This window comes from Carettochelys insculpta, chromosome 20, assembly GCF_033958435.1.
Source record: "Carettochelys insculpta isolate YL-2023 chromosome 20, ASM3395843v1, whole genome shotgun sequence".
Taxonomy (NCBI): domain Eukaryota; kingdom Metazoa; phylum Chordata; order Testudines; family Carettochelyidae; genus Carettochelys; species Carettochelys insculpta.
Genome location: NC_134156.1, coordinates 20569021 through 20592791, shown reverse-complemented (window position 1 = coordinate 20592791; position 23771 = coordinate 20569021). Strand labels below are relative to the sequence as shown.

The 23771-nt window shown below is 48.5% G+C and overlaps 1 protein-coding gene across 6 annotated transcripts in view; it reads right to left on the bottom strand.

Annotated features, from left to right (window-relative positions):
* ARSG (arylsulfatase G) overlaps nucleotides 1–23771 on the bottom strand; it is a 100716-nt gene that overhangs the window by 43732 nt on the left and 33213 nt on the right. For 4 of the 6 annotated variants that reach the window (XM_075014970.1, XM_075014969.1, XM_075014974.1 and 1 more), the window contains 6 exons: nucleotides 19392–20188; nucleotides 17684–17871; nucleotides 14962–15009; nucleotides 13190–13301; nucleotides 10268–10405; nucleotides 9437–9538 (listed from right to left, as the gene is read on the bottom strand). In XM_075014970.1, coding sequence (XP_074871071.1) covers nucleotides 9437–9538; nucleotides 10268–10405; nucleotides 13190–13301; nucleotides 14962–15009; nucleotides 17684–17871; nucleotides 19392–19615 — 812 coding nt within the window. In that variant the 5' untranslated portion in view covers nucleotides 19616–20188. The remainder of the gene's footprint in view (nucleotides 1–9436; nucleotides 9539–10267; nucleotides 10406–13189; nucleotides 13302–14961; nucleotides 15010–17683; nucleotides 17872–19391; nucleotides 20189–23771) is intronic. The other 2 variants (XM_075014971.1, XM_075014973.1) reach the window with 2 other exon arrangements.

The window sequence follows — 23771 nt, the reverse complement described above, 5'->3', positions numbered from 1 at the left end:
ATCAGCAGTCGCAGGCCTCTGGAGCAGTTTTCCTTTTTCCTACTTTGGCTTCCAGCTCTGACTCAGGTGTGCACATCCTACCCCAGGAGAGGAGGTGTCACGCAGTGGGGGTGGGGGGTCATCGGGCCCTGTCCCCCAGCCACAATCAGATGTGACTCTCGTTCAGCAGCGAGAACAGAAGATTTTAGTAGCCGGCAGGAACACAGCGTAGAACAGACTTGTCAGTAGAGAAACCAGAAGCAGTCAGTACAATCCATTTTGGGGAGAGGGGCCCAGAGAGGGTCCCCAAGCAGGACCCTGGCCCCTGCTTCCTGCCTCTCCAGCCAGACGAGATTACCCCTCTCTCCAAAAGACCAGTTTCAATTCAAACACACCAGGCCCCTCCTTTGTCCTGCTTCCCGGAGGAGAAAGGTGTCACCTGCTGGCCTAGGCTACAAAGAGCAGGAGCTCCCATTGTCTATGTGTGAGAAGTTATCCCACTGAAACTTCCCTCATCACTCTGGCCTGATGCAGTGCTTAGGGAAACTGAGGCACACACCTGATGTTACTTCAGGGCATCAGGAAACACATGCAACCTCACCAGGGGAATAAAATCCTCACGCACTCCCTTCATCACAGGAGGACACAGCTGACCTGGTATGAAGAGAAGCCAGTGCTCCCGGCACCAGAATGCTCCAGTCTTGCTGCTCAAGGCAAACCACCTCTTTCCGAACTCTGGCACCAGGATCTCTGTGGAAGACCAAGCCCTGTCCTCACAGACGTCAATGGCCAGACTCCCTTTGGTTCAGTGGGAGAAGGAGGAGCTCTGCCTGCACAGCTGACTTGAGTGCTCTTCTGAATTAGGCTCTGCAGCCATATCCATTCCATGACTACTTAGCCCAGGGGTCAGCTGCCTTTCCAAGGCAGAGTGCCAAAATTTGACCTTTTGACCTCTGTGTACCGCCCAAGTGCTGGTGATACTTTTTAAAGCCACTGATAGTGCTACTTACATCTTCATTAATAAACAAATGAAGCTGCAGAGCTTTACTGGTTGGTTGGTAGCATTAGCTGGTCTTTGTTAATTCACAGGCAGCATGGCTTTGAGCAAGCTCCCAGCTGCATGGGAGAGGTGGGACAAGGCTGAGCTCCCACCACACGTGCCTATGATAATCAGCTCACGTGCCACTTTCGGCACCTGTGTCGGGGGTTGCCAACCCCTGGCTTGGCCTCTCCCCAGCCCCACACCAGGTAGAAGGGTGAGCTGTAAAAGTGACAACGAAAAACTGATAGACAGTGGGGACTGGGACTTGCTCTGTCCCTTGCCCTGGGACTTGCTATAGTCAATCCAGGGTCAGTGCTGGTTTTAAGGTTCTCTTTCTCACAAGTCACCATAGCCAGAAAGAAATGCTCTCTACTCCTTAGATGGAGGGAACCAGTGTTCCCAGTAAGCTGAGCGCTTCTGCAGCCGCTCAGAAATTCAGATGCCACCCAGCTGATTAGCAGAATCTGTGACCTTGGGAGGCTTTTAAGCAGATGCCTATACAGGCAAGTTATTTCTGAGGTCTCTTGAAGGCCCCTGCCTTCTGCATGCCGAGTGTCAGAGTGGGGAATCAGCCTTGACAAGCTTGTAGTCTGTCAACCAATAGTTACAACATGATTTTAGCAAGGGGAGTAAGGGAGACAATGGTAAGCAGAAGGGTATAGTTTTCTTGATCTAGGTCTGTGAGCTGCCAAGGCAAGGAATGATTTCAAAGACCAGTGCAAATGCTCTCACCATCAGTGAGCTCTCTATCACCACGCCTCGGCCATTTGCCAGAAAACAGCAAAGGGCGTAAAGCCCAAACGCCCATTTTTTGCAAGCTACCACCTTTGCAGCCACTGACCACGTACCTCAGTGCTCATAAAACAACAGGCTTCTAAAAAATCTCTGACCCTGCAGACAGTGGTATCTTTTTTCATCTACATCAACCTTCCCTTATCTGAAGGGGAAAGAAAAAAGTTCTCTTCTCAAGGGCTGTCAGCTTGGCAGCAAACAAGTAATTTCCAAAGCACAGTCTGGGGTTGATCTACAGTGCCCCAAAGAAAACAGAGATTAACCTCTGACCAGCTGGTTTTCGCTCTTGTACTCTGCTGAGTGTTTATGAATTTGCTCAGCATGTCCTTGCCCCTGTGTTATAGGCCTGCTGAGGCTGGAAATTGCCCACATCAGCTTTCCAAGCTCAATGCCAGGAAGTGGGATGCTATTTCTGAGTCCTGCTTTGGTCCTTCTTGTGAGAGTTGCAAGGGATCAAAAAGACCCTTCTTGCAGGGGGCTAGACTCGATGGCCTCTCGAGGTCCCTTCCAGTCCTAGTATTCTATGATTCTATGTTCTCAGAAGCCTCGGGGCCTGATTCGCAGTTACTTGCAAGGATGGAATGAGCTGCTGTAAAACATACCTTTAAGCCACCTCAATGTGCCTGATATTTGGGGGGCTGTGAAGAAACCTATCTGACCTCAGGGGTAAGCTAGAGCAGTCCCAGGGTTGCTCTAACTCATGTTCTGTTTACCACGGCCCCTGTGAAACAGGGGCAAACCACAGCAGAACGTACTTTAGCCACAGTGAAGTGAATTGTGGCCACAGTGAAGTGAATTGTGGCCACATCCCTGATGTCCCCGCCTCTGCCAGGGACTGGCAACAGAGACGGTTTAGATGGCTTTCATTAATTGCGCATCAGCCAGTCAGACTGCTGCTAAAAGGGAGATTCTCAGTGGGCTGCTCACATCTTTAAAGGCTTTATAGCAGGGGTGTCCAACACATTCGCCACTCACCACGTGAGGCAAATAAGACACTGTGTTGTGGCAAATATGGCTCCCAAGCCGCACATGGCTCTTGGAGCCTTTAAATGTGGCTCCTCCTGAGAGCTGCACGCTGGTGTTCTGTCAGTCACTCTATGCAGCTCTAGGGGCTCTGAGAGTCACCGGCAATGAATTAAAATGGGGGCTGGGGGTACCTGGCTCTGGGGGAGGGTATTTACATAGAGTGGCAGAGGAAGGGGAAATGCAGCAAACACGGAAAGATGACAACCACAAGAATGGTGATCTTTGAATTCCTATTGGACACCGCTGCTTTATCATGTCCAAGCAAGACAAGGCAGCTTTACTGTCCCTGAGCTGTATGTTCTGGAAGCAGAGACTGGCACGGGCCTTCTCAGCCCCTCAGGGATCTTGCACCAAGCTCCCTTACACCAGGCAGCAGCATTTGACCCCATACAGTTCAGCTGGTACCAGCCCTGCAGAGATGCCCAAGGGGGATTTCAAACACTATGTGGCTCTTGTCCTGCTATGGTTCTAGGCACTGTTGGTATGTAGGGATGGATCAGGCCCTGCCTTCAAACCACACAGCCCATAGGCCACACACTGCTGCCTTTCAAAGGATGCCTCAGCAGCCACATTCTCCCCCTCCTCCCCAGCACAATCCTACTAGATACAAACTGCCCTTGTCATAGGCACTACACAGCTAGTTAATCCAGGGAGCCATTGCTCCTCTGTGAGGAATTATCCCACAACCCACATGAGGCCCTGCAGAAACCACCCCACTTGGACTCACTCAGACTCTGGGAATCACCCCAGGCTTCTGCATCTCAAAATAAAATACTCCTCTTGCTAGTGAGCCTGCTCTACAAATGTCTGGTCTGGTCTGGTCTGGTCTGGTCTCTCCCCTCCCCTCCCCACCCCACCCCACCAGCCCAGCCCAGCCCAGCCTAGCCTAGCCTAAACACACAGCAACAGCCAACCCCCCTCCGACACCCAGCTAAATAAACATCTCCCCCTGGGCTCTCTCCCTGCCCACCTTCTTCTGCAGAGCCCCTTTCATTAGGGGAATAGGATCCACCTGTTCTCCATCAGTGAGTCGCAGTGCTCCAAACGCCTGCCTTTCTCCCCCAGGGAAAGCAAAGCAGCTGTGTCTGGTTAACTCCTGCTGGGGGCTTCTTTCTTCCTCTGGCCTGCAGCCTCCCTGGCTGCGTCTTCCATTGTTTGCAGGATGGGATTCTGTTAGCCAGGACAAAAGTGCCTCTCAATCCTCTGAGGAGCACCTGAGTCCAGGGCCACCTCCATCAGTGAATTCCCTCCCCACTGGCTCAAAGGAGCTGTGAACTCAGCTCACCAGGCAGGTTAAAATGAGGCTTCTTTGCATCACAGCAGTGGCCTAAAGCAGCCAGAGCACACAGGGGAACCTGGCCCACGGTCTCCACTGGACTGGGGGACTTGCCTGACACTGTGGGACCTGATCATGAGGAGAGAGGGAGGAGGGGGAAGAAAAGGGAGGGCTTGGCTGCCTTTTTGCTGGGTCTTGCCCTAGGGGGAGTCCTCATAGACTGAAGGACTGGTCCCTCATAAGGAGCAATGGATACCCTCTTTCAGGAGTCTCTCAGAGCCTGATCCTGTGAGGTGCCCTCAGCTCTTCAGGGAGACCCTAGGGGAATGCTGACACTGACAACTTACACAAGCCCTCACAGCCGGGCTAGGCATAGACCTGCACTGGCCCACACAGGATGGATTTTACAATAAGTGGCCTGTTCCACCTCTCATTTCTATGGCCCAAATGACCCCTGCCGGACTCGTGGCGAGTTCTGCTCACATGGGAACTGAAGAGGGACTCGCGCCAAAGGAGGTCAGTGGGAATTTTGGGAGGGAAGCAGAAGGGGGTCCTCAGAGCTGCAGAATTTGGTACAGTAACCACTTTCCTTCCCTGGGTTTCCCCAGTTAATGCTGCTGCCTGGAAGGGTTGGCCAAGCCCCTTCTTGCTGTTGGAATGCAGCCTGTCCTGCATGTTCGGTCACATAAATACAGATTAAAAGCCAGAACCTTTCCCAAACATCTTACCTGCCAGCACAAGCAATTAGGGTTATCGTATTTGAACTTTCAAAAAAAGAGGACACTCTTGAGAGGGAGCATATCTGTATCAGTGTCTACCAATTCCCCTCGTATGAGTGTCGTCGTCATCATCATCATCATCAACCATGGGCTCAGCACTGGCTGGTGTTTGATGCCTCCCTCACTACTTCCTTCCATCTTTCTCTGTCCAGTACGGAGTGGCTTAGTTTCTGTAGACTAGCTCTGCACCAATCTGCTTATCATCTATCCATTCTGTGGGGTCTGCCTCTCCTATTCAAACCATCCATTATGCTGAATACCAGGGTCTTAACTTTTCACTTGTTCTCCATTCTGCAGATATGCCTGAATAGCTGTAGCTTCTGTTGTATAACCTTTTGCAGTAGGTTGTCTTCTGGCTCTATCTTCCTATATAATTCCTCATGGATGACCTTCTGCATCCATCCTATTATCAGGGTCTTTCTTTAACAACTTCTCTCAAATACCAATATCCTTCTTCTTGAATCTTTCAAAATCACCCACCTCTCATATCAGTACAACATTCTGCTAAATACACGCATTTTCGAGATGCTCAGCTTCATTTCTAAGATAATCACTTTGCTTTTCCATATCCTACCAATCGCCCTCAAGCTCACTCTTGCTTTCGCTATTCTAGTTGCTGTTTCCTTTTTACAGTCTAGATCGTATGTCATGTTGCTGAGCTCCCCAGATATGTGGACTTCTCTACGTTCTCTAGCTTGATCCCATCTCCACTGATCTTCCTTCCTATTTCCTTATCTCCATATACCATTGTCTGAATTTTATTGATGCTCATAATCAGTCCATATCACTTACCTTCCTCGTTTAGCATCTGCACGGTTCTCGCTAGCTTCTCTTCATCTTCCTTAATGATAAGTATATCATCCGTGAACCCCAAATTGTTAATTCTCATCCCATGCACCAATATCCCTTCTACCTTTTCCTTGATCTTGTCCACCGCTCTCTCTAGGTGCGTGATGAAAATACTCGACAACATCAGATCTCCTTGTCTCCTACGTCTACTTGTTCCAAACCAACTTCCCAACTCTCCGCATGTTCTCACCACTGCCTCCACATTCTCACTGATATCCTTCAACAACCGTATCGGTCTGCTATCCACTCTGTATGATCCCAACACCACCCAAGTCACTGTCTGATCTATACTGTCAAATGCCGTCTGAAAACTCAACGAAGCAACTGTAGATGTTCCTGTCTATTCATCGAGCTTTCTCTGCTATCAATCTTAGTGCCAATATCTGCTGTATGGTACTTCTATCTTTCCTGATTCCCCCTTACCAATCCACTAGATGTTCTTCTAACTGCAATCTCTGTCCCTCGGTTGGTATCTTCATCAGCACCTTGCCTAGATGACTCATTAGGGCAATCGTTCTGTAGTTCTTGCACTCCAACGCACTTCCTTTCTTGTGTGTTGTCACTAGTACGGATCTTGTCCACTCTTTAGGTATCTTCCCTTCTTTCCACTCTATATTACATAATTGGTGTCGTGTTAGTTGTAATTTTCTTTCAGTAGCCAACTTATCAATCCAACCCAATCGCTTGATTGGTAACACGGACCTTGTTTATCTCGGGGATGCCCAAGCCAGCATCTTTTATCAATTAGTTGTACTAACATCAGATTTAATTCATATTGTTGCTTTATGATTGGTGCATCGACACTCATCTAATCCTCCTTCTTTATCCAGACTTGGGTTTTGTATGAATGTTATTGTATATATAATAATATATTATATACACTTGTAGTGGGGTCAACTCACGCCACAGTGCCTCCTGCTGGTTGGTCCAGGAATCAGTTCTTTTTCCTCTGCAGGGCACCTCCCCGTGGCTGGTGCGTTGCCAGCCGCCGCTCCCCTCTGACGATCAGGTCTGGACCTGCATTGCTACGTAGCTGGCAGCGTCCTCCTCAGGATGCTGCCCTCCAGCAGTAACCACTCTAGCAGTCCCTTCCTCTTCTGGGGGATTCAGCTGTCCTGGTTCATTCCAAGGCTCCCACCCACTGTGGCCCACTTCAGCCTTGGTCTAACCCTTCACGTGGTTAGACAGGGCAGACTACAGTCTATCAGAGTCACTCTTGTGTGTGGTCACCTGCAGTACAAGGGGGAAGGGGAGGGACTCAGGCCTGACCACTACTCTGAGTCCCAGCCCAGGGACCTTCTGGTGGCAGCCTGAGTTCTGCCCCACTCTTCTCTTCCTCTCACTGTCTTGCTCCCTGGGACACTTTCCTTACGGCCCCCTTGAACCCTCTGGGCCTCTATTTCAGGGCCAGCAGTCTGGAGCCTCTCCCTCGCCCTCTCAGCCTGCCCAGTACTGCTCTTACTGGGGCACTTGGTCCACCTCGGCGCTGGTCCCATCCCTTCCCCGGCTAGGGTCTAACTGACCCAGCTCCAATGGAGCAGCTCCTCATATACCAAGCTGCTCCAGAAAGCTGCCCCGTGATTGGCTCCCTCCAGAAGCCTGTCATTCATTGGCTGGGGGAGCTGTGCATGCTTCCTCCAGCCTGCCTGGGCCCTCTTCTCTGCAGTAGTGGGCACCTGCTCCACTACCCCACTATTATAACACAGTATGACAACATAAGTTTTTAGATACTGATACAGATAAGCTCTCTCTCAGGAGTGTCCTTGCTCTTGAAAGCTCAAATGCGGTAACCCTACAAACAACCCCAACACGGGCATCAGAGGGAGGTTCCGCTCATGCTGATGGTACACAAAGGTTCAGTTTCACAAAGGTTGCTAATTTCTGTATTTCAATAAGAGTTAGGATCCTAAATACCATCGAGGGTCTGGGCCTAAGACTCGGACTGCCAACTCTCCTGGACAGGATGCTGTTCCTGCAAATGACATGCGGTTGGGAGAGTTGGCAATTCTACCGGAGTCTCCATTCATGCAATTTCTCACTGTTGTGCTCCTGTTAATGCAGGGACAGTGCAACGGTCTCATCAACCATTCTGGCATCAGCAACAGAAATGCACACTCAGTTTCCAGGGCCATGCCAAGTTCTGCTTTCAGAAATACTAGTGGGTGTAAAGGGCCGAGCAGGGTCAGAGTGGCAAAGTCTGTGATCATTAAACAGACTCCTCCCCAGAACCTGGAAGACAGACCAAGATTATTGAGTTCCTGCTGTTCCGTTGGCTGACAGCAAACAGCTATGAGACCAGGTAGTAGAGCGTGTGCCCCATCCCCTTTCAGAGATGGGTGCTGACCTCCCACTGCTGTCTCTCTGTTAGCTCAAGCGCCTAAGGTCTGTGCCATGACCTATCTAGGGAGCTGTATGATTTCACATGATGCCTTTTTTGTTTACTCCATTTTGCGCTTTCAGAAACCTAGGAAATTATACACAACAGCTCTAGGGAAAGAACATTGCAGTTGCAAAGTCACAGACTATAACATTAGGTGGGGGTCTTTGCCCACGAAAGCTTATGCTCTAAAATATCTGTTGGTCTATAAGGTGCCACGGGACTTCTTGTTGTTTTTGAAGACACAGACTATCTCGGCTCCCCCTCTGATACTTATAGCATTAGGAAATGTCAGAATTAAGACTTCCTGGGCCAGCTTAATTCAAGCCCCTTGTGCATAAGCATGAAGAGACAGGTCTTTAACCACATGCTCACATCCTATTTTTCTCTTTGGAGCCTTTGCTTGGTCAGCGTACAGGGTGGAGAGTGCTCCCGGAATGAGCAGTTAGCCCATAGTCCAGCAGGCCATACCGTATCTTTTCTGAACCCTGCTCAAAGCCTGCTCTGAAGACAGTCGTATTCATTTCCTCATGGGCTTGTCTGGGGCACTCAGCACGACAGGATGTGAGTACGTCACAGGCATTACACAATTTATTTTCACGGACGCTCAAGCCAGCCACACACAAAATGAGGAACACATGGTGAGTGACCACTTAGGAAAAGGCTGATGAAAGCAGCATGTCCATCATCTCTAGGAACTCAATAGCCAGGGGAGCCAGCAGCCATGTCAGACCCCTGGGCAGGGGGAGTGGGAGGGGCCTGACCCCATGCTCCTAGAAGGGGCGGGGCTGAGAGCAGAAGGGGCAGGGCCTATGACAGTCAGCCCTCAATGACGCCCAGCTCGTGTACCGCTCCCCTCGTCCCTCGCAGCCACGCAGAGCACAGCTGCCACTGCTGCAGCATTTCAAAGGGTCTGCAGAAGCAGCCGCAGCAGCAGCAGCTGGAGCTCCAGACCCCTTTAACTCACTGAGCCCTGGGACAGCTGTCCTTCACACCTCCCCGCCCCACAGCCTGCCCCTGTCAGCAGGCCTGTTGCTAGCAGAGACAGGGATAGAATCCACCTCCCACAGGGCAACATTCAAGTGCATTAACCATGCGATGATTTTTAACTTTCCTAAACTATGCCTCATTTGCTACATGTCTTTCAACGTTCGGTAGCAAAGGGGTCGGGGGGTCCTATGCAGGACAGGCTGCTTCACTACACTACCATCGTTCGCCCCCCGAGCACTGTCGGCCTGAGCCCTGAACGAGACAGGGGTCCGGTGGAAAAAAATCATACACGCTCATGTTTTGAAAGACTGCATCACAATACATACGCATCGGGGGATCCAATGGGAGTTGTCCAGACCATCCGATTCCTGGCACATGCTAATTTTCGAGCACTTGACTTTGCAACCAGAACCTCCTTTGAATGTGATCTGAAGGTTTTACAAAAGTGAATGTACTAGAATTCCACCATGTGAAATTTTCCTTACTGCCCCAGAGCCAGCAGCAGGGTTGAGATGTACAGACCCACCTGCAGACCTCGGCCACCTGACCAAAAACAAACCTACACCCATAGAGCTGGTAGGGACCTTGAAAGGTCAAGTCCAGTCCTGTGCTCTCACAGAAGGACCTATCACCGTCCCTGACAGATATTTATCTAATCCACCCCAGATCCTTGATAGCTGTTATCAGGAAAGTCATCTGAGGCCCCTAAAAGGCTTGAACTCACAACTGCTGGTTTACAAGCCCAAAGCTCTAGCCACTGAGCTATTCCCTGCCCTGGAAATAATTATGGAATTTTGTATCAAGGAACATCTGGGCTTAGACTTTATGTTCCCTGGATTTGCAGCGCACATCCCCTAGGCAACATAATATGGTTGAAAGAATCTTACTTGGTCCTGGTCTCCTCAATGGAGAAACCGGTAGCCATTACAGGAGGCTGCCACTGTTTGGTCACCATCAGGGTGGGGGAAAGTAACTTAAAATTCCTTACAGGGACTGGCCTGTTGCAACCCAGACCCCTTCTAGCTCTTTCAATAGCTCCCTGGTGGCTTGTGCCATAGCTCAGCCAGCTCTGGATGGAGCTGTACCCTGGGGCGTACCTGCTGGCATTCACCTCTGGTCACCCTCCCGAGCTCTGCAGAGAGGTGACTTGGCCCTACCTTGCATGCTGGATGAACTGAGTTGCTTTTTCTGCATATTCTGCAGCCAAGCCAGTCAGGTTTGCAGGCTGTTGGACAATGGTGCTGTTTTCAAAGAGTGGAAGAGCCACCTTGGTGTAACAATCTCTGCCCAGGCTGCTGGAGAGAAACCAACAGACACCATTAGGAAATGATGGAGGCATTCTGAATGAAGAGACCAGGCCTGCAGGTGTTTTGATGTCAGTGGGGTCCCTTCACCACTTGGATCAGTCTCTAGCATCTTCCCTGCATTTCCCCTGCCAGAAACTGAGCCTTGACTCACTCAGGTTTGGCTGTACTTGTGCAATGGCCCTGTACAGGATCAGAACTCAGTTCCTTAGCATCCTCTCCCACTGTGGGAATGCAAACGCATTTTTGTTACCACAGGACTGCCTGGAGGCTCCAGCTGAGCTGAGGTTGCTGTACAGACACCCAGGAAGCGGTAGTCCCTAGAGAGCTGCAGACAGGGACTCAGGCATGGACAGACTTACCCAAGACCACAGGGGGAGGGAGTGTGAGGTAGAGTCAGGAACTCAGCCCAGACCTCCTGTGTCCCAGACGTGTGTTTTAACCACTTCCCTCTCTTGGACCCAGCTCAGTCACTGACTTCAGCAGGGATCTTGCTCTCTGGTTACCTCTCTGGCTTGTGCATGAAGGACCACTAACATGTTCCTCAAGGTTTCCTTGGCCTGAGACATGGGGCCAACAACTGTCACAGGCCCTGGGGCAAGGGGGAAGAGGGCATGCTAGGATGGGTGGGGCCAAGAGCAGAAGGGATGGAGCCTAAAGCAATGAGCCCTCAGTGCTCCCCAGCCCGTGGCGCTGTCCCCTCCCACCACTAGTTTGTAACCTAGTTTCTAACCTGCCCCTTGGATCAGCTTCCGTGCCTAATGACTGGAAGATAGCTAATGTGACACCAATATTTAAAAAGGGCTCTAGAGGTGACCCTGGCAATTACAGACTGGTAAGTCTAACATCAGTTCCGGGCAAATTAGTTGAAACAATAGTAAAGAATAAAATTATCAGGCATGTAGAAGAACATAATTTGATGGGCAAAAGTCAACATGGTTTCTGCAGGGGGAAATCATGTCTTACTAATCTGTTGGAGTTCTCTGAAGGAGTTAACAAACATGCAGACAGGGGAGGCCTAGTGGATACAGTATACTTAGATTTCCAGAAAGCCTTTGACAAGGTACCTCATCAAAGGCTCTTATGTAAATTAAGTTGTTATGGGGTAAGAGGGAAGGTCCTTTCATGGATTGAGAACTGGTTAAAAGACAGGAAACAGAGGGGAGGCATAAATGGTAAATTTTCCCAATGGAGAGGGGTAACTAGTGGTGTCCTCCAAGGGTCAGTCCTAGAACCAATCCTGTTCAATTTATTCATAACCGATCTGGAGAACGGGGCGAGCAGTGAGGTGGCAAAGTTTGCAGATGACACTGAACTGTTCAAGATAGTCAAGACAAAGGCAGACTGCGAAGAACTTCAAAAAAATCTCATCAAACTGAATGACTGGGCAACCAAACGGGAAAATTAAATGTAATGTGGGTAAGTGTGAGGTAATGCACATTGGAAAAAATAACCCCAACTATACTTACAATATGATGGGGGCTGATTTAGCTATATAATCAGGAAAGAGATCTTAGTGTTATCACATATAGTTCCTTGAAAACATCCACACATTGTGCAGAGGCCGTCAAAAAGGCAAATAGGATGTTAGGTATTATTAAAAAAGGGATAGAAAATAAGACAAGGAGTATCGTACTACCCCTATATAAATCTATGGTACGCCCACGTCCTGAATACTGGGTACAGATGTGGTATCCTCACCTGAAAAAAAAAGATATCCTGGCACTGGAAAAGGTTCAGAAAAGGACAACTAAAATGATTAGGGGCTTGGAACAGGTCCTGTATGAGGAGACGCTAAAAAGATTGGGACTTTTCAGTTTAGAAAAGAGGGGATGGAAGGGGGATATGATAGAGGTATATAAAATTATGACAGGTGTGGAGAGGGTGAATAAGGAGAAGTTATTTACTTGTGCCCATGATACAAGAACTAGAGGACACCAAATGAAATTAATGGGTAGAAGGTTTAAAACTAATAAAAGAAAGTTCTCCTTAACTCAGCGCATAGTTAACCTGTGGAACTCCTTGCCAGAGGAGACTGCGAAGGCTAGGACTATAACAGAATTTAAGAAAGAGCTAGCTAAATTCATGGAGGGTAGGTCCATAAAAGGCTATTAGCCAAGGGTAGGAATGGTGTCCCTGGCCTCTGATTGTCAGAGGCTGGAGATGGACGGCAGGAGACAAATCATTTGATCATTGTCTTTGGTCCACCCTCTCTGGGGCACCTGGCACTGGCCACTGTTGGCAGACAGGCTACTGGGCTGGATGGACCTTTGGTCTGACCCAGTGTGGCTATTCTTATGTTCACTCCTTCACAGCTGTGCAACAAAGGGGCCTGGCGCTCCAGCCGCTGCTAAGGTAGCAGTGGTGGTGGCCGGAACTCCATGCTCCTTTGAAATGCTGGACCCTGGGGCAACTGCCCCCTTTGCGTCCCTGTCGGCAGCCCTGGGCCTGAGGGAACAGCACCACAATGCGAGGGGAAGGAGCGTGCGGGAGTTCTGAGGACTGGATCTGGGCCCCGAACCTGCTGTATTTAAAAATCACTGCAGGGTGAGAGGGGATGGTCCCCCCAGGGCAGAGCAAGGGGAGAGGAGACGGCTGTGAACATTTATTCCCAGCTCTTCTCTTCACAGCCCTGCGCATGTCTCTCTTCACAGGCTCCACCGGAAAACGCCTTCCATTCAGCTCTGACGTTTACCAAGAGGGAGGCCTTGGATCACCCCCACTCCCATCAAAGCCCACTTTGCGCGTCCTCCCCCGCCAGCCCTGAAGCTGTACCTGGCAGCTGGAGAGTGTCGAGGACACGCCGGACAGGGAGGGAGGTTGTAGCCGGGGGTGTCAGTGCAACCCATGTCGTGACTGTAAGGAATCCCGAAGTAGTAGTCGAAACCTGGACCCAAAGGAGTGCGTTAGTGCATTCACAGCAGCCTGCTGGGCACGTTGGCCTTTGATTCACTGCTCCCACCATTGCTGCTGCCATGTTTACAAACCCAAGGAAGGGAATAGGATCAGTTCCGGGCAAAAGAGCCACTTCGACCCCTGTCCTTCAAGCAGAACCACGCAAGTGAAGGCTCATTCCTATGGGGCTCCATGGACTTCTCCCTGAAGGTTCAGGGAACAAGCTCACGTTCACAGAATCATAGGACACTAGAACTGGAAGGGACCTCGAGAGGTCATCAAGTCCAGTCCCCCGCCCTCATGGCAGAACTAAAGACCATCTAGCCCATCCCAGACAGAGGTCTATCTAACGTGCTCTTAAATATCTCCAGCAATGGAGATTCCACAACCTCTCTAGACAATTTATTCCAGCATTTAACCACCCTGACAGTTCGGAAGTTTTTCCTCATGTCCAACCTAAACCTCGCTTGTTGCAGTTAAAGCCCATTGCTTCTTGTTCTAACAGGATGAGGATCCATTGAGACTTTATCATTTGTATTTTCCTGCATTTTTTCCCAGCACGGCCTCTTCTTAAAGGGCTCTACTACAGAGTTTTGTGGGGGCTGGACCGAGTGAATAGCACACGGAAAGGGGCTTTATTCTGTGGATAAATTAACAGCACTGCTGGACTTTCCTCCACGTGAAGATGGACTTTTGGGGTTAACCTCCCTCAGAGATAACTCCAACCACCCCATTGGCAGCAGCCCTTGAGGTGAGCTTAAACACAGGGGCTGCATCTACATTAGCAAGTTCTTCAAAAAAAAAACTCTGGCCTTTTCCAAAAGAACCCATACAAAATGCGCTCCTTTGATCTCAAATTGGAAGAATGCAGCTCTCCAGCTCTCCCAGACGAGGACGAGCGCCATTTCCCAAAAGATTGTTTCAGAAAGAACCATGTTTAGATGCCCCAGGAGACCTTTTTCTTTCGAAAGTGCAGTCCTCACAGCACCAGACTTTTCAACCCCCGGCCTGTTCTTTCGAAAGAGCGGGGGCTGTGTGGATGCTCTCTATCGAAAGAGCGGATCAATTTTTCAAGCCGATTTTTTGTGCGTGGGCGCGCTCCTTCGAAAGAAGATTTTTCAGAAGAGATCTTCCGGAAGAACTTCTTTCAAAAGATCACTTTAGTGTAAACGTAGCCAGGGAGACCCCATGTGGAAATATCCCCAACGCCACCTCGGGCACCAAAGGGAATTCATTCCTCAGAGACTCCACCCCACCCTTCTGCAAGCCCATGGGAGCTTGGTAAAGGGTCTTCCCACCCAGGAACGAGACAGCCACTCCGTCAGTAGAGAATTCAAGTCGCTGGCCACCTGGCAAGGCCCTCCTGCTGCTGAAAAGGTTGGCAGAGATTGCAGAGTGTCCTGCACAATGTCCCCCTTCTCCCCATGCTGCAGAACCCCTCTGAGAACCCCTCTTCTCACATGAGAATGAGCAGAACCAACAGCCCATGGCCTCCTGCAGTATCTCTGCAGGCTAATGACCTACAGTGGGACTGACAGAGGAGCCTGCTCCTGGATCCCTCCTCCCTCTCTGAAGACAGATACCAGGAAGAAGGAGAATGGGTGTAAAAAGGGAAAGAAAAACATTTGCTGGATTTTATAACAAAGTCTTACCACGGAAGTTGGGATGATAGAGGCCATGGTGACCGAGGTGCCATTTACCTGCATGGAAGCAATAGGAAGTCATTACACAGAGTGGCCAGGGCCAGGGCCTGCCGCTTTCATCCAGCAACAAGAGTCGCTGCCTTTGCAGGTCCTGTTTAAAGCATGTCGTTTTCTTCGACTCGTAGATCCTAGGGCTGGAAGAGACCTCAGGAGGTCATCGAGTCCAGCCCCCTGCCTGAAGCAGGACCAATACTAACTTAACCTTCCCAGCCAGGACTTTATCAAGCTGGAACTTAAAAACCTTTGGGGATGGTGATTCCACCACTTCTTTAGGTAACACATTCCAATGCTTCACCACCCTCCTGGTGAAACAGTTTTTCCTAATATCCAGCCTAGATATCCCCCCCATGTAACTTGAGACCAATGCTCCTTGTTCTGCTGTTCATCACTACTGAGAACAGCTTCTCTCCATCCTCCTTAGAACTCTCCCTTCAAGAAGTTGAAGGCTGCTGTCAAATTGCCCCTTCGCTCTTCTCTTCTACAAACGAAGTAAGCCCAGATCCTCAGCCTCTCCTCAAAGGCCACGTGCTCCAGCCCCCTAATCCTTTTGGTTGCTCTTTGCTGGACCTCTTCCAACGCATCCACATCTTTTCTATACTGGGGGGCCCAGAACTGGATGCAATACCAAGGGATCCATTCCATAAGGGTGTTTGACCTCAGGGGAACTTTGTCAGATCCTTCTTACATATTATAAGTCTCTCTCATCCTTACACCCTTACCACCTTCGGCCAGACATTCTGTTTTCGAAGACAAGATGTTCTAAGAGATTCTGAAGGGCCCATTCTTGGCTTCCTTTTCTGAACTGGCAGATATAGGCTTTCAAAGATCAGACCCTATTCTCAGGCCCTGCCACAATCTGGCCCAACATGAGGGCAAATGATTTAATTATGAAGCTTTAGCTATCCTGGACCACAACCTGCCATAATATTGCATGGAAAAGAACCTTTGAAGTTAAAGAATAGTTTTGCATCTAAGCCAATGTAAAGATATGACAAGATCTGAATTTAACGAGCTGAATTTCCTGGTTTCTGTGACTTTCTGTCATTGCGATGGCTCTGAAAGAAAGCGTGAGTTTCACTCTCATTATCCACAATGGATTGATGTGATACACTAGACTGACTCCCTTGGAAGTTGGTACAGCTTTCCATATGTTTACTGTAGGGAGTTTGAAATTTATGGACTTCTAACCCAACATACTTTAACATAGCTTTTCGTGCTAGGACAGGGTATTTTATCAAGGAATACTCAGGTCCGGAGACACAGACCCTTTCTGAAAGTTAGTATTTTGATTTGAAATGACCTTATGTAGGAAAATACACTTTTCTGAAGTTAAGCAATTCACCCATTTAAACAAAAAATGCTATTTTTAAAAATATCGCAGAACTGCAAAAAGAGGGGGGAAAAAGTGAAAAATCAGAGAATTAAAATCAGTCCTCTAAGTTAATGAATGTATGGGTTTCAACATAGGGAAAAGATGCCCAGGCAGAAGCTGGGCGCCTGCATATATTTTCATAAAATTGAAGAATAAGGGGTGGAGGCAGAAAGTAGATTGGAGAATATACAGCTGCCACCTGGTACCCTTGGGACCTGACTGGTGCTGAACAAGAGAATTTGCCGAACCACGGGAGGTCAACTTTGTCTAGCACATTACCAACACTTCCCCTGCTTACTGGGCTCTTAGAAGACATTTGGGGTAAATTACAACTAAATAACAGCATAGAACAATGAGAGCCAGGACTGCTGGCTGGAAACAAACTTTATGGGACCACAGGAAACTTAGCCACACCCATGATAAGTGGTTGTCCAGCTAACGAAAATCACGCCAGATTAAAGATGCTGATGGACAAGAGAGTGCTGGATTAGAGAGGTTCAACCTGCATATTGGCAGAATAGTCCAGGGGAGGTTTGAACCATTTAGTTCAACTTTCCCCTGAATTAATCTGCCTCAGTGCTAATGGACTGGTCCTCGGGGTGAAGGTAGCACTCCAAAGCCCCAAGCGGGATTAGGGTGTGAGGTGCTGTACAGACCACAAAGGCAGACACAGATTGCACCCCCTTCCCCAAGAGTGGTAATAATCATTTGCAGCCATGCCCAGTGTGGGTTGGATCTGAGCCAATGAATTTGCTCCACACTCCATCCTGTGTCCCCTTAGCACGGATGTTGGAACAGTGGACGTGATGAAAGCCACTGAACCAAGCTGTAAACCCTGGATACAACAGAAACCACTTCAAGCCATGGGGTGCCATCCCCTGCACCCCTATTCTAGCACCTATACCCCTGCCGTTGTCTACATCAGGGGTCAGCAACCCTTCCGAGGCGTAGTGCTGAAATCTGACCTTTCGGCCTCTATGTGTGGTCTGAGTGCCGGTGACACTTTTTAAAGTCACTAATAGTCCTACTGACAACAACTTCATTAATAAATAAATGAAGCTGCAGAGCTTTACTGTTGAGGTGGTGGCTGTAGCATTAGCTGGTCTTTTGTTAATCCACAGGTGGCCTGGCTTTGAGCAAGCTCCCAGCTGCATGGGGGAGGAGGAGCGGGGCTGGGCTCCTGCCTTGTGTGCCGATGAAAATCACCCCACCTGCCGCTCTTGGCACCCGCAGGTTGCTGACCCCTGGTCCACACGAAACTGCACATGGTTAATGTGCTTTATGCAGTGCATTAATTACCTATTACTCCGGTGATGTATTCTGCATCCTTCAGCACCTCGGCTAACGTAGTCTCATTGAGGGGGAGGCCACCCACTGATGTGACAGCGAAGTTGTGGGTCACTCCATTGCGAATGCCAAGCCTTCCAGTGAGCAGGGAGGCGCGGGAGGGTGAGCAAGTGGATGCGGCAGAGTGAAAATCCACAAACCTAGAAGAGAAAGAGGCAGAACGTACCTCGGGATCTGCGATTGCGATGTCTGACTAAAAGCTGCAAAAACTGCCCCGCTCGCTGAGAATAACTGACAGGCAGCCCCATGCTGGGCTGTGTTCCAGGAACCCAGGGTGCAAAACAACGCACATGATTGCCATTCACTTACCACAATGACAAGGGCAAATGACAAGGCTGTACATGTTAGTGGTCGACCCCAGCTGCCCGAAGACAGATGAGTTGTATAGTCAAACTACCAGGATAATGAATCTATTTGGGTTTCAAACTGCCACCTTAGCATCAGAGCATCTTCTGCATAAAAGGAAACTGGCAAATGCGTGAGTGGATGTCAGTGATCCCTCCAATTTCTTCCATCCATGGGCAGAATAAATTTTGTTATGTGCACCGAGGCAGGTGCGGGTGTGCACCGCCACTAGACACACATCCTGCCCTCTGCAGGTGGTGCTGGGGACTCTGCTGGGCAGAACCTGAATCTCTCCTGGGTGGCCGCCAAAGCGTTCAGCTGACAGGGGACCCTGGCCACCACATGCACATTGCAAGCTTGCTGCAGCTGCAGTCTGATGCCATGGATAAGAAGGATACAGAGCACTTGAATCACCCCTTCTGTTGGCGCTCTCAGAGTTTTAACAGACACTACAGCTGGGATGGTCAATGGGGCCTAAGGAAGCAAGGGGCCCATCACCCTTTTGAAAATGCCAGGCTAGGAGCACAGGCTTGCAACCGGTGTTCCCTGCGAGCTGAGTGCTTGGGTGGCCCCCCTAAGAGAGATTCAGTGGCTGGCCAGCTGATTAGCAGAATGCCCACAGCAGCCTCTGCCGGCAGCCTGAGTTTCTACTAGTGGTGCACATCCCCACATGCCTTGGTGCACATACAAAATTTATTCTGCACATGGAGGGGTTAAAAATTAGCGGGAACATTGCTTGCCACCCCTGGGTGAGGTAAGGCAGCATTGTTATCCCCATCTTGCTGACAGGGAAACTGAGGCACAGGGTGAGGAAAGATAATGCCCAGGGTAACCCAGAGCTGATAACAGCACCGGGAGGTTTGATTCACCTTCTTGGGCTTCAAACACGCTTCGCTTCCCTCCCCTCCAACCAACTCATGGGCTATCTGTCTAATCCAGATCTTTTCCAGTGTCTTTTGGTCCTTCATCCTACTGGCTGTAGCAGCAGACAGGGCCCCCCCACAGCATCATGGCCAGTCGTATCCCGCTGATGGCGCTAAATCCTTCCTCTTGCTTTCTTGAGGGCATACGTAAGGTGACACGTGTAACTCCCTGGTCGGGGGGCAGGGCTCTCACCTCTGGGATGAATTTGATCACAAGCAGTCCAAAGCATGGTTCTCATGTGGATCTCAGCCAGGTTACATTGCCACGTCCTATTGTTATTAAGGACAAGCGAGACCCTCTGTTCATTTTACTGTGGGCTCTCTGTCTTCCAGTACCACAGGCTAACTAAATGGAAGATTCGGGAACAGACACATGTCTCGTGGAGGCTTACCTCATTCCTTCCGAAGCCATCTGATCCAGGTTAGGGGTGTCCTTGGTTTCTGCCCAGTTAGCCCCAAGGTCCCCCCATCCAACATCATCTGCCAAAATGACCACGAAATTTGGCTTATTCTCAACTGTCCTCTTCTCCCCCACCCAAAGACCGGAGAGGTGACAGAAGAGTCCCATTAAACAGCCTGCCAGAACCAGAAGCATTTTCAGGAACAGGCTGTCCATGGTGTCAGAACGCCTCCCAGAGAGTTGCAACCCAAGTAAGTTACTGGCGGTGGCCTATTCCTGCCACACACTCATTTGAGAACGCCTCCTGTCACTCTCCCCTCAGACATGAACCAGCTGTTTGCTGCCACCCAAAGCAGCCCTGGGAGTCTGCTGAGCAGCAAATTTCACGTCTGACTTTTGAGCATTTGGCCATCAACTGAACCTCTTTCTCTTTTCCACTGGCAAACAGCTGACACGCTACACAAGACCTGCTAGAAAACCTTAGTAATTGTGGGGTTTCACTAAATATGCAATGAAAATGATAATGTCTTCTTAATACACGGTTTACTTGTTTTTCCCAAGCGTCTTTATCCTGATTACAAACTCTCAGAACAGTATCCATGCTTTATAAATGACTTGGTCCCAGGAAGCATGATATTCAGATTACTGACGTTCACAGTAGAACCCACTATTTGGCCTTCGACAGGGACGCGGTCCATTTCTTCAAAAGAATAAAGACAGAAGTGGAACGAAGTTGAATTGTGCTTTGAATTCCATAAGGGGGGCACCTTTACATCACGCTAGATGTTTCTAGGCAAGAAAAACAAGAGACAATTAACACCAGAAAGAGCGAGACCTTTTTAGACCTTACCCTGGTGGGTGTGAGAATTGGTTTTCTGCAGCAGAGACATTTCCTTTGCTTTGCAATCACAGCAGTTACAATTTTGCTTTCAAATTTAAGGTTGCTGTAAATGAACTGATAACTCCCCCAATGCCTGGAAAAAAACCAGTGTCCATTTTCCTTAATCACCACGTATCAAACATACAGACTGTGATTATACAAACAATGAAGCCTGATTTCTTCCTATACTATTAGGAGCTGAAGATCACTGCAGAAGTGATTTTGCCAATGCGATCTCAGATTTGATCATTGAGTTCAAAATGGGTTAAAAAAAGAGAATTAGGTAAGTTCCTGGAGGACAGGTCCATCACAGGCAATTAGCTGTGATGATTAGAGGCACACCAGTGTTGCCCGGAAGCTGTGTACCAAGGCAGAGGCTCAGGAGAGTGGAATGCTGCCCAGCTGATTAGCAGACCGCCCATTGCAATTTTCTGTCTACTAGTGGTGCACACTTGCACATGCCTTGGTGCACATAAAAATTTATTTTGCACATGGATGGAGAAGATTAGAGGGAACACCAGACACAGGCTCTGGGTATTGCTAAACTTCTCATTGCTATTAGCAGGGACTGGACAAGAAGGGATGGATCACTTGTTAATTACTCTGTTCTGTTCCTTCCCTCTGAAGATCCCACACCGGCCAGTGTGGCCTTTCTTATGGGGTGATGTGTTTACATGAGAACATCAGTTTTCTTTTCCTTTTTTTTTAAATAAGAGCACACATCTCTGGCTCTCGTTCTGGTGGAAAAAGCTTGAAAAAATGATCTCTAAAAACTCAAAATCCAGAAAGCAAATAACCAGACTCCCTCCCTCTCCTTTGTAATTTTTTAAAATCTTGGGATTGCAAAAAACGTGTCTCAGGTGTCCACTAATTTGCACTTGGCGCTTACATCAATCAATTCCTTGGGCTGGTTTGGAGCCAGAGTCAGTGCATGAAAGGATTGTGAAAATTGGCTTATTCCAGAAATATTTTTGAATGACAACTGGCAAACTTTATGGGCTGTTTCTCTGTGAACACAAGGCAATATGGAAAGAGTTCTGCAGGGCACGGCAGCCTGCAAACAGCTTTCACACGAAAAAAGAGAAGCTCCTGTCCTGATTTATTTCAGGTATTTCCCTTTTCCGTAGGAGGAAAAAAAAAAAAAAGCTAACTAAAACATCCAACCCAAACCAGAGACTGGTAGTAGGAAAACCAGTAAAATCTGTCAGGGTAATTCAAAGAGATTGTAACTTTCCCCAGGAACCAATTTGGGGTCATTCATTCAAAATCTTCTTTCTAAAGGAATTCCATCCCCATAACTCTGTTTCTCTATAAGGAAGGAAATAGAGTGCTAATCCGTTCTGCCTCTCTGGCTCACACAGGTTCTTTTGGTAGCATAATAGCTGAGGGAGAGACTGTGGTTTTGTGGTCAACGCACTGGAATGGGAGTCAGGACTCTTGAGGCCTGTTTTTGGATCAGGCTTTGGCTGGTGTCTGACCATGGGCAAATCACTTTAGACTTGACAGTGCCTCTGCAGGGCTGGTCCGCACTTCCCATACTTCATTAATCAATGTTTGTACAGAACTTGGAAAACCACAGATGAAAGGTGTGAAATAACAACACAAACATATTGACTGTGATGATTTATTATTATAAGTTAGAAGCTGCTGGTCTGAAATCCTAAGAGCTTTTTTAAACTTAGTAATAAATTTGACTGGGAAATTGTGACTGATTTCCCACTGATTGCTGCTAAATTCTTCACTTACCAATGGTGCTCATTGTGTTTTCTCTCTATTTGCCCAGAATCTCATGGCCCTTTTGGGTTTTGGTTATTCATTTATTTACTGTTCTCTGGAGTTTCTTGAGACCATTTTGATTTTTTTTTTCCTTCCTCGCTTGTCCTGACTGACCCACAAGTTTTGTATCATCAGCTGCACATTCTTTACTCAAGGGCATTGATACACAACTGGAAACAGCTGTCATAATACTGGCCTGAGCTGGACTCAGCCAGCTTTCGCCGTCCACTTCAAGCCGGTCACATTCACAGTGCTCTCTGTATTTGATATTCAAGCCAATAAGTTACCCATTTAAATGTCTCATCCTCTGATATCACTCTTATTGTCCTTGCAGATTAGGCTTGTGCTGATGGCTGTGTATAAATAGCCCAAAGTCTTGTAAATTACACCAGCTTCCCTTCACCTTGTTTTTTGTCACTGTCTCCTGAAATTCACACTGATTTCTTAGGCATCAGCTCATTTTTTGTGACTCTTGGCTGCTTAGTTTAGTTAAATCATAACTTTCAAGTGAACCGTACGCCCCAACTGTGTGTTCAGCTGGTGAGGGTTGAATTATAACTCCAGGCAGTTTCTCTCCACCCTACAGGCATTTGGTCCCTTAGTTCAGCCTTCTGACAAACTTAGTTCTCTTAGTCTGATGCCTTCTTATAAGCCTCCCTGGATGAAATCTGCACACACAAACACCCCCCAGCTACCACCATGCAAACACAGTCATTTTCATGACTATCCATCAGCACAGCTAATACATCAGCTTTTCTCCTGCCTCCCCGGCCCTGAGCCCAGCGCTTCTCCCCGTGAACTACATTCTGAGTCTCTTCCTCATGTAGATAACTGGACGATTGGGTCCCAACAACATCAACAGGACTGATCACGGGCTGCTTTTTCTGCATGAGAAAGCAAGTCGTGCTCTGGCTCATTCTGAGGAATGGGCCCGTTCAGTGTAAATTAAGTGTCATTTGCAACATTGAGTTTTACTAACTAAGCTTAGTCCTTCTAAATTATTACAAATGATGGAATGTCTGCCCACAAATCTTGTCTCCAATGCAGATTCGCAACACCCTATGACATACACACAGCCATAGGGGGTCAGACCAATGATTACCAATCTCAAAATTAGCCAACCACTATTTCAAATTGTTTGTGTAGATGCTAGGACAGTTATTTCAAAATAACTTTGCTGTGCAGACCTCCCCATAAGTATACCATTCCCCAAACAAAGTAACTGATCCCAGCAAAAGGACTTTGTGGTCATTAGGGCTATGGCTCCGCTATGAGTTTTGTTGACAAAACTCACTGCATGTCCACACACAAAATGCGTTTTGTCAACCATCTGTCAACAAAACCCCGTGCTTCTGCCGACAACCTTCTGCCTCTCCCGGGGGAGAAGAGCACCTTTGTCGACAGGTTTTGTCGACAAAAAAGCTGTGTGGACATTCTGGGTGGGCCCTCTTTTGACAGACAGGGCATCTAGACCAATGGACAGCCCCGTCTGCTGTGCCTTCGGTTGGCTGTTCTGTCCAGAGAGCAGCCGGGCAGTCCAGCCGCTCTGCCAACAGAACAGATCGCTCTTTCAATCAACTTTATTGTATGGCCACACTCTCTCAATAAACATTTTGACAGAAAATCTCTTCCACCAGAAACGTCTGTCCACTTCTAGTGTAGCCATAGCTTAAAACGATGTCTACAGTAGAGCTTTTTCCTATCTTACACACTTCA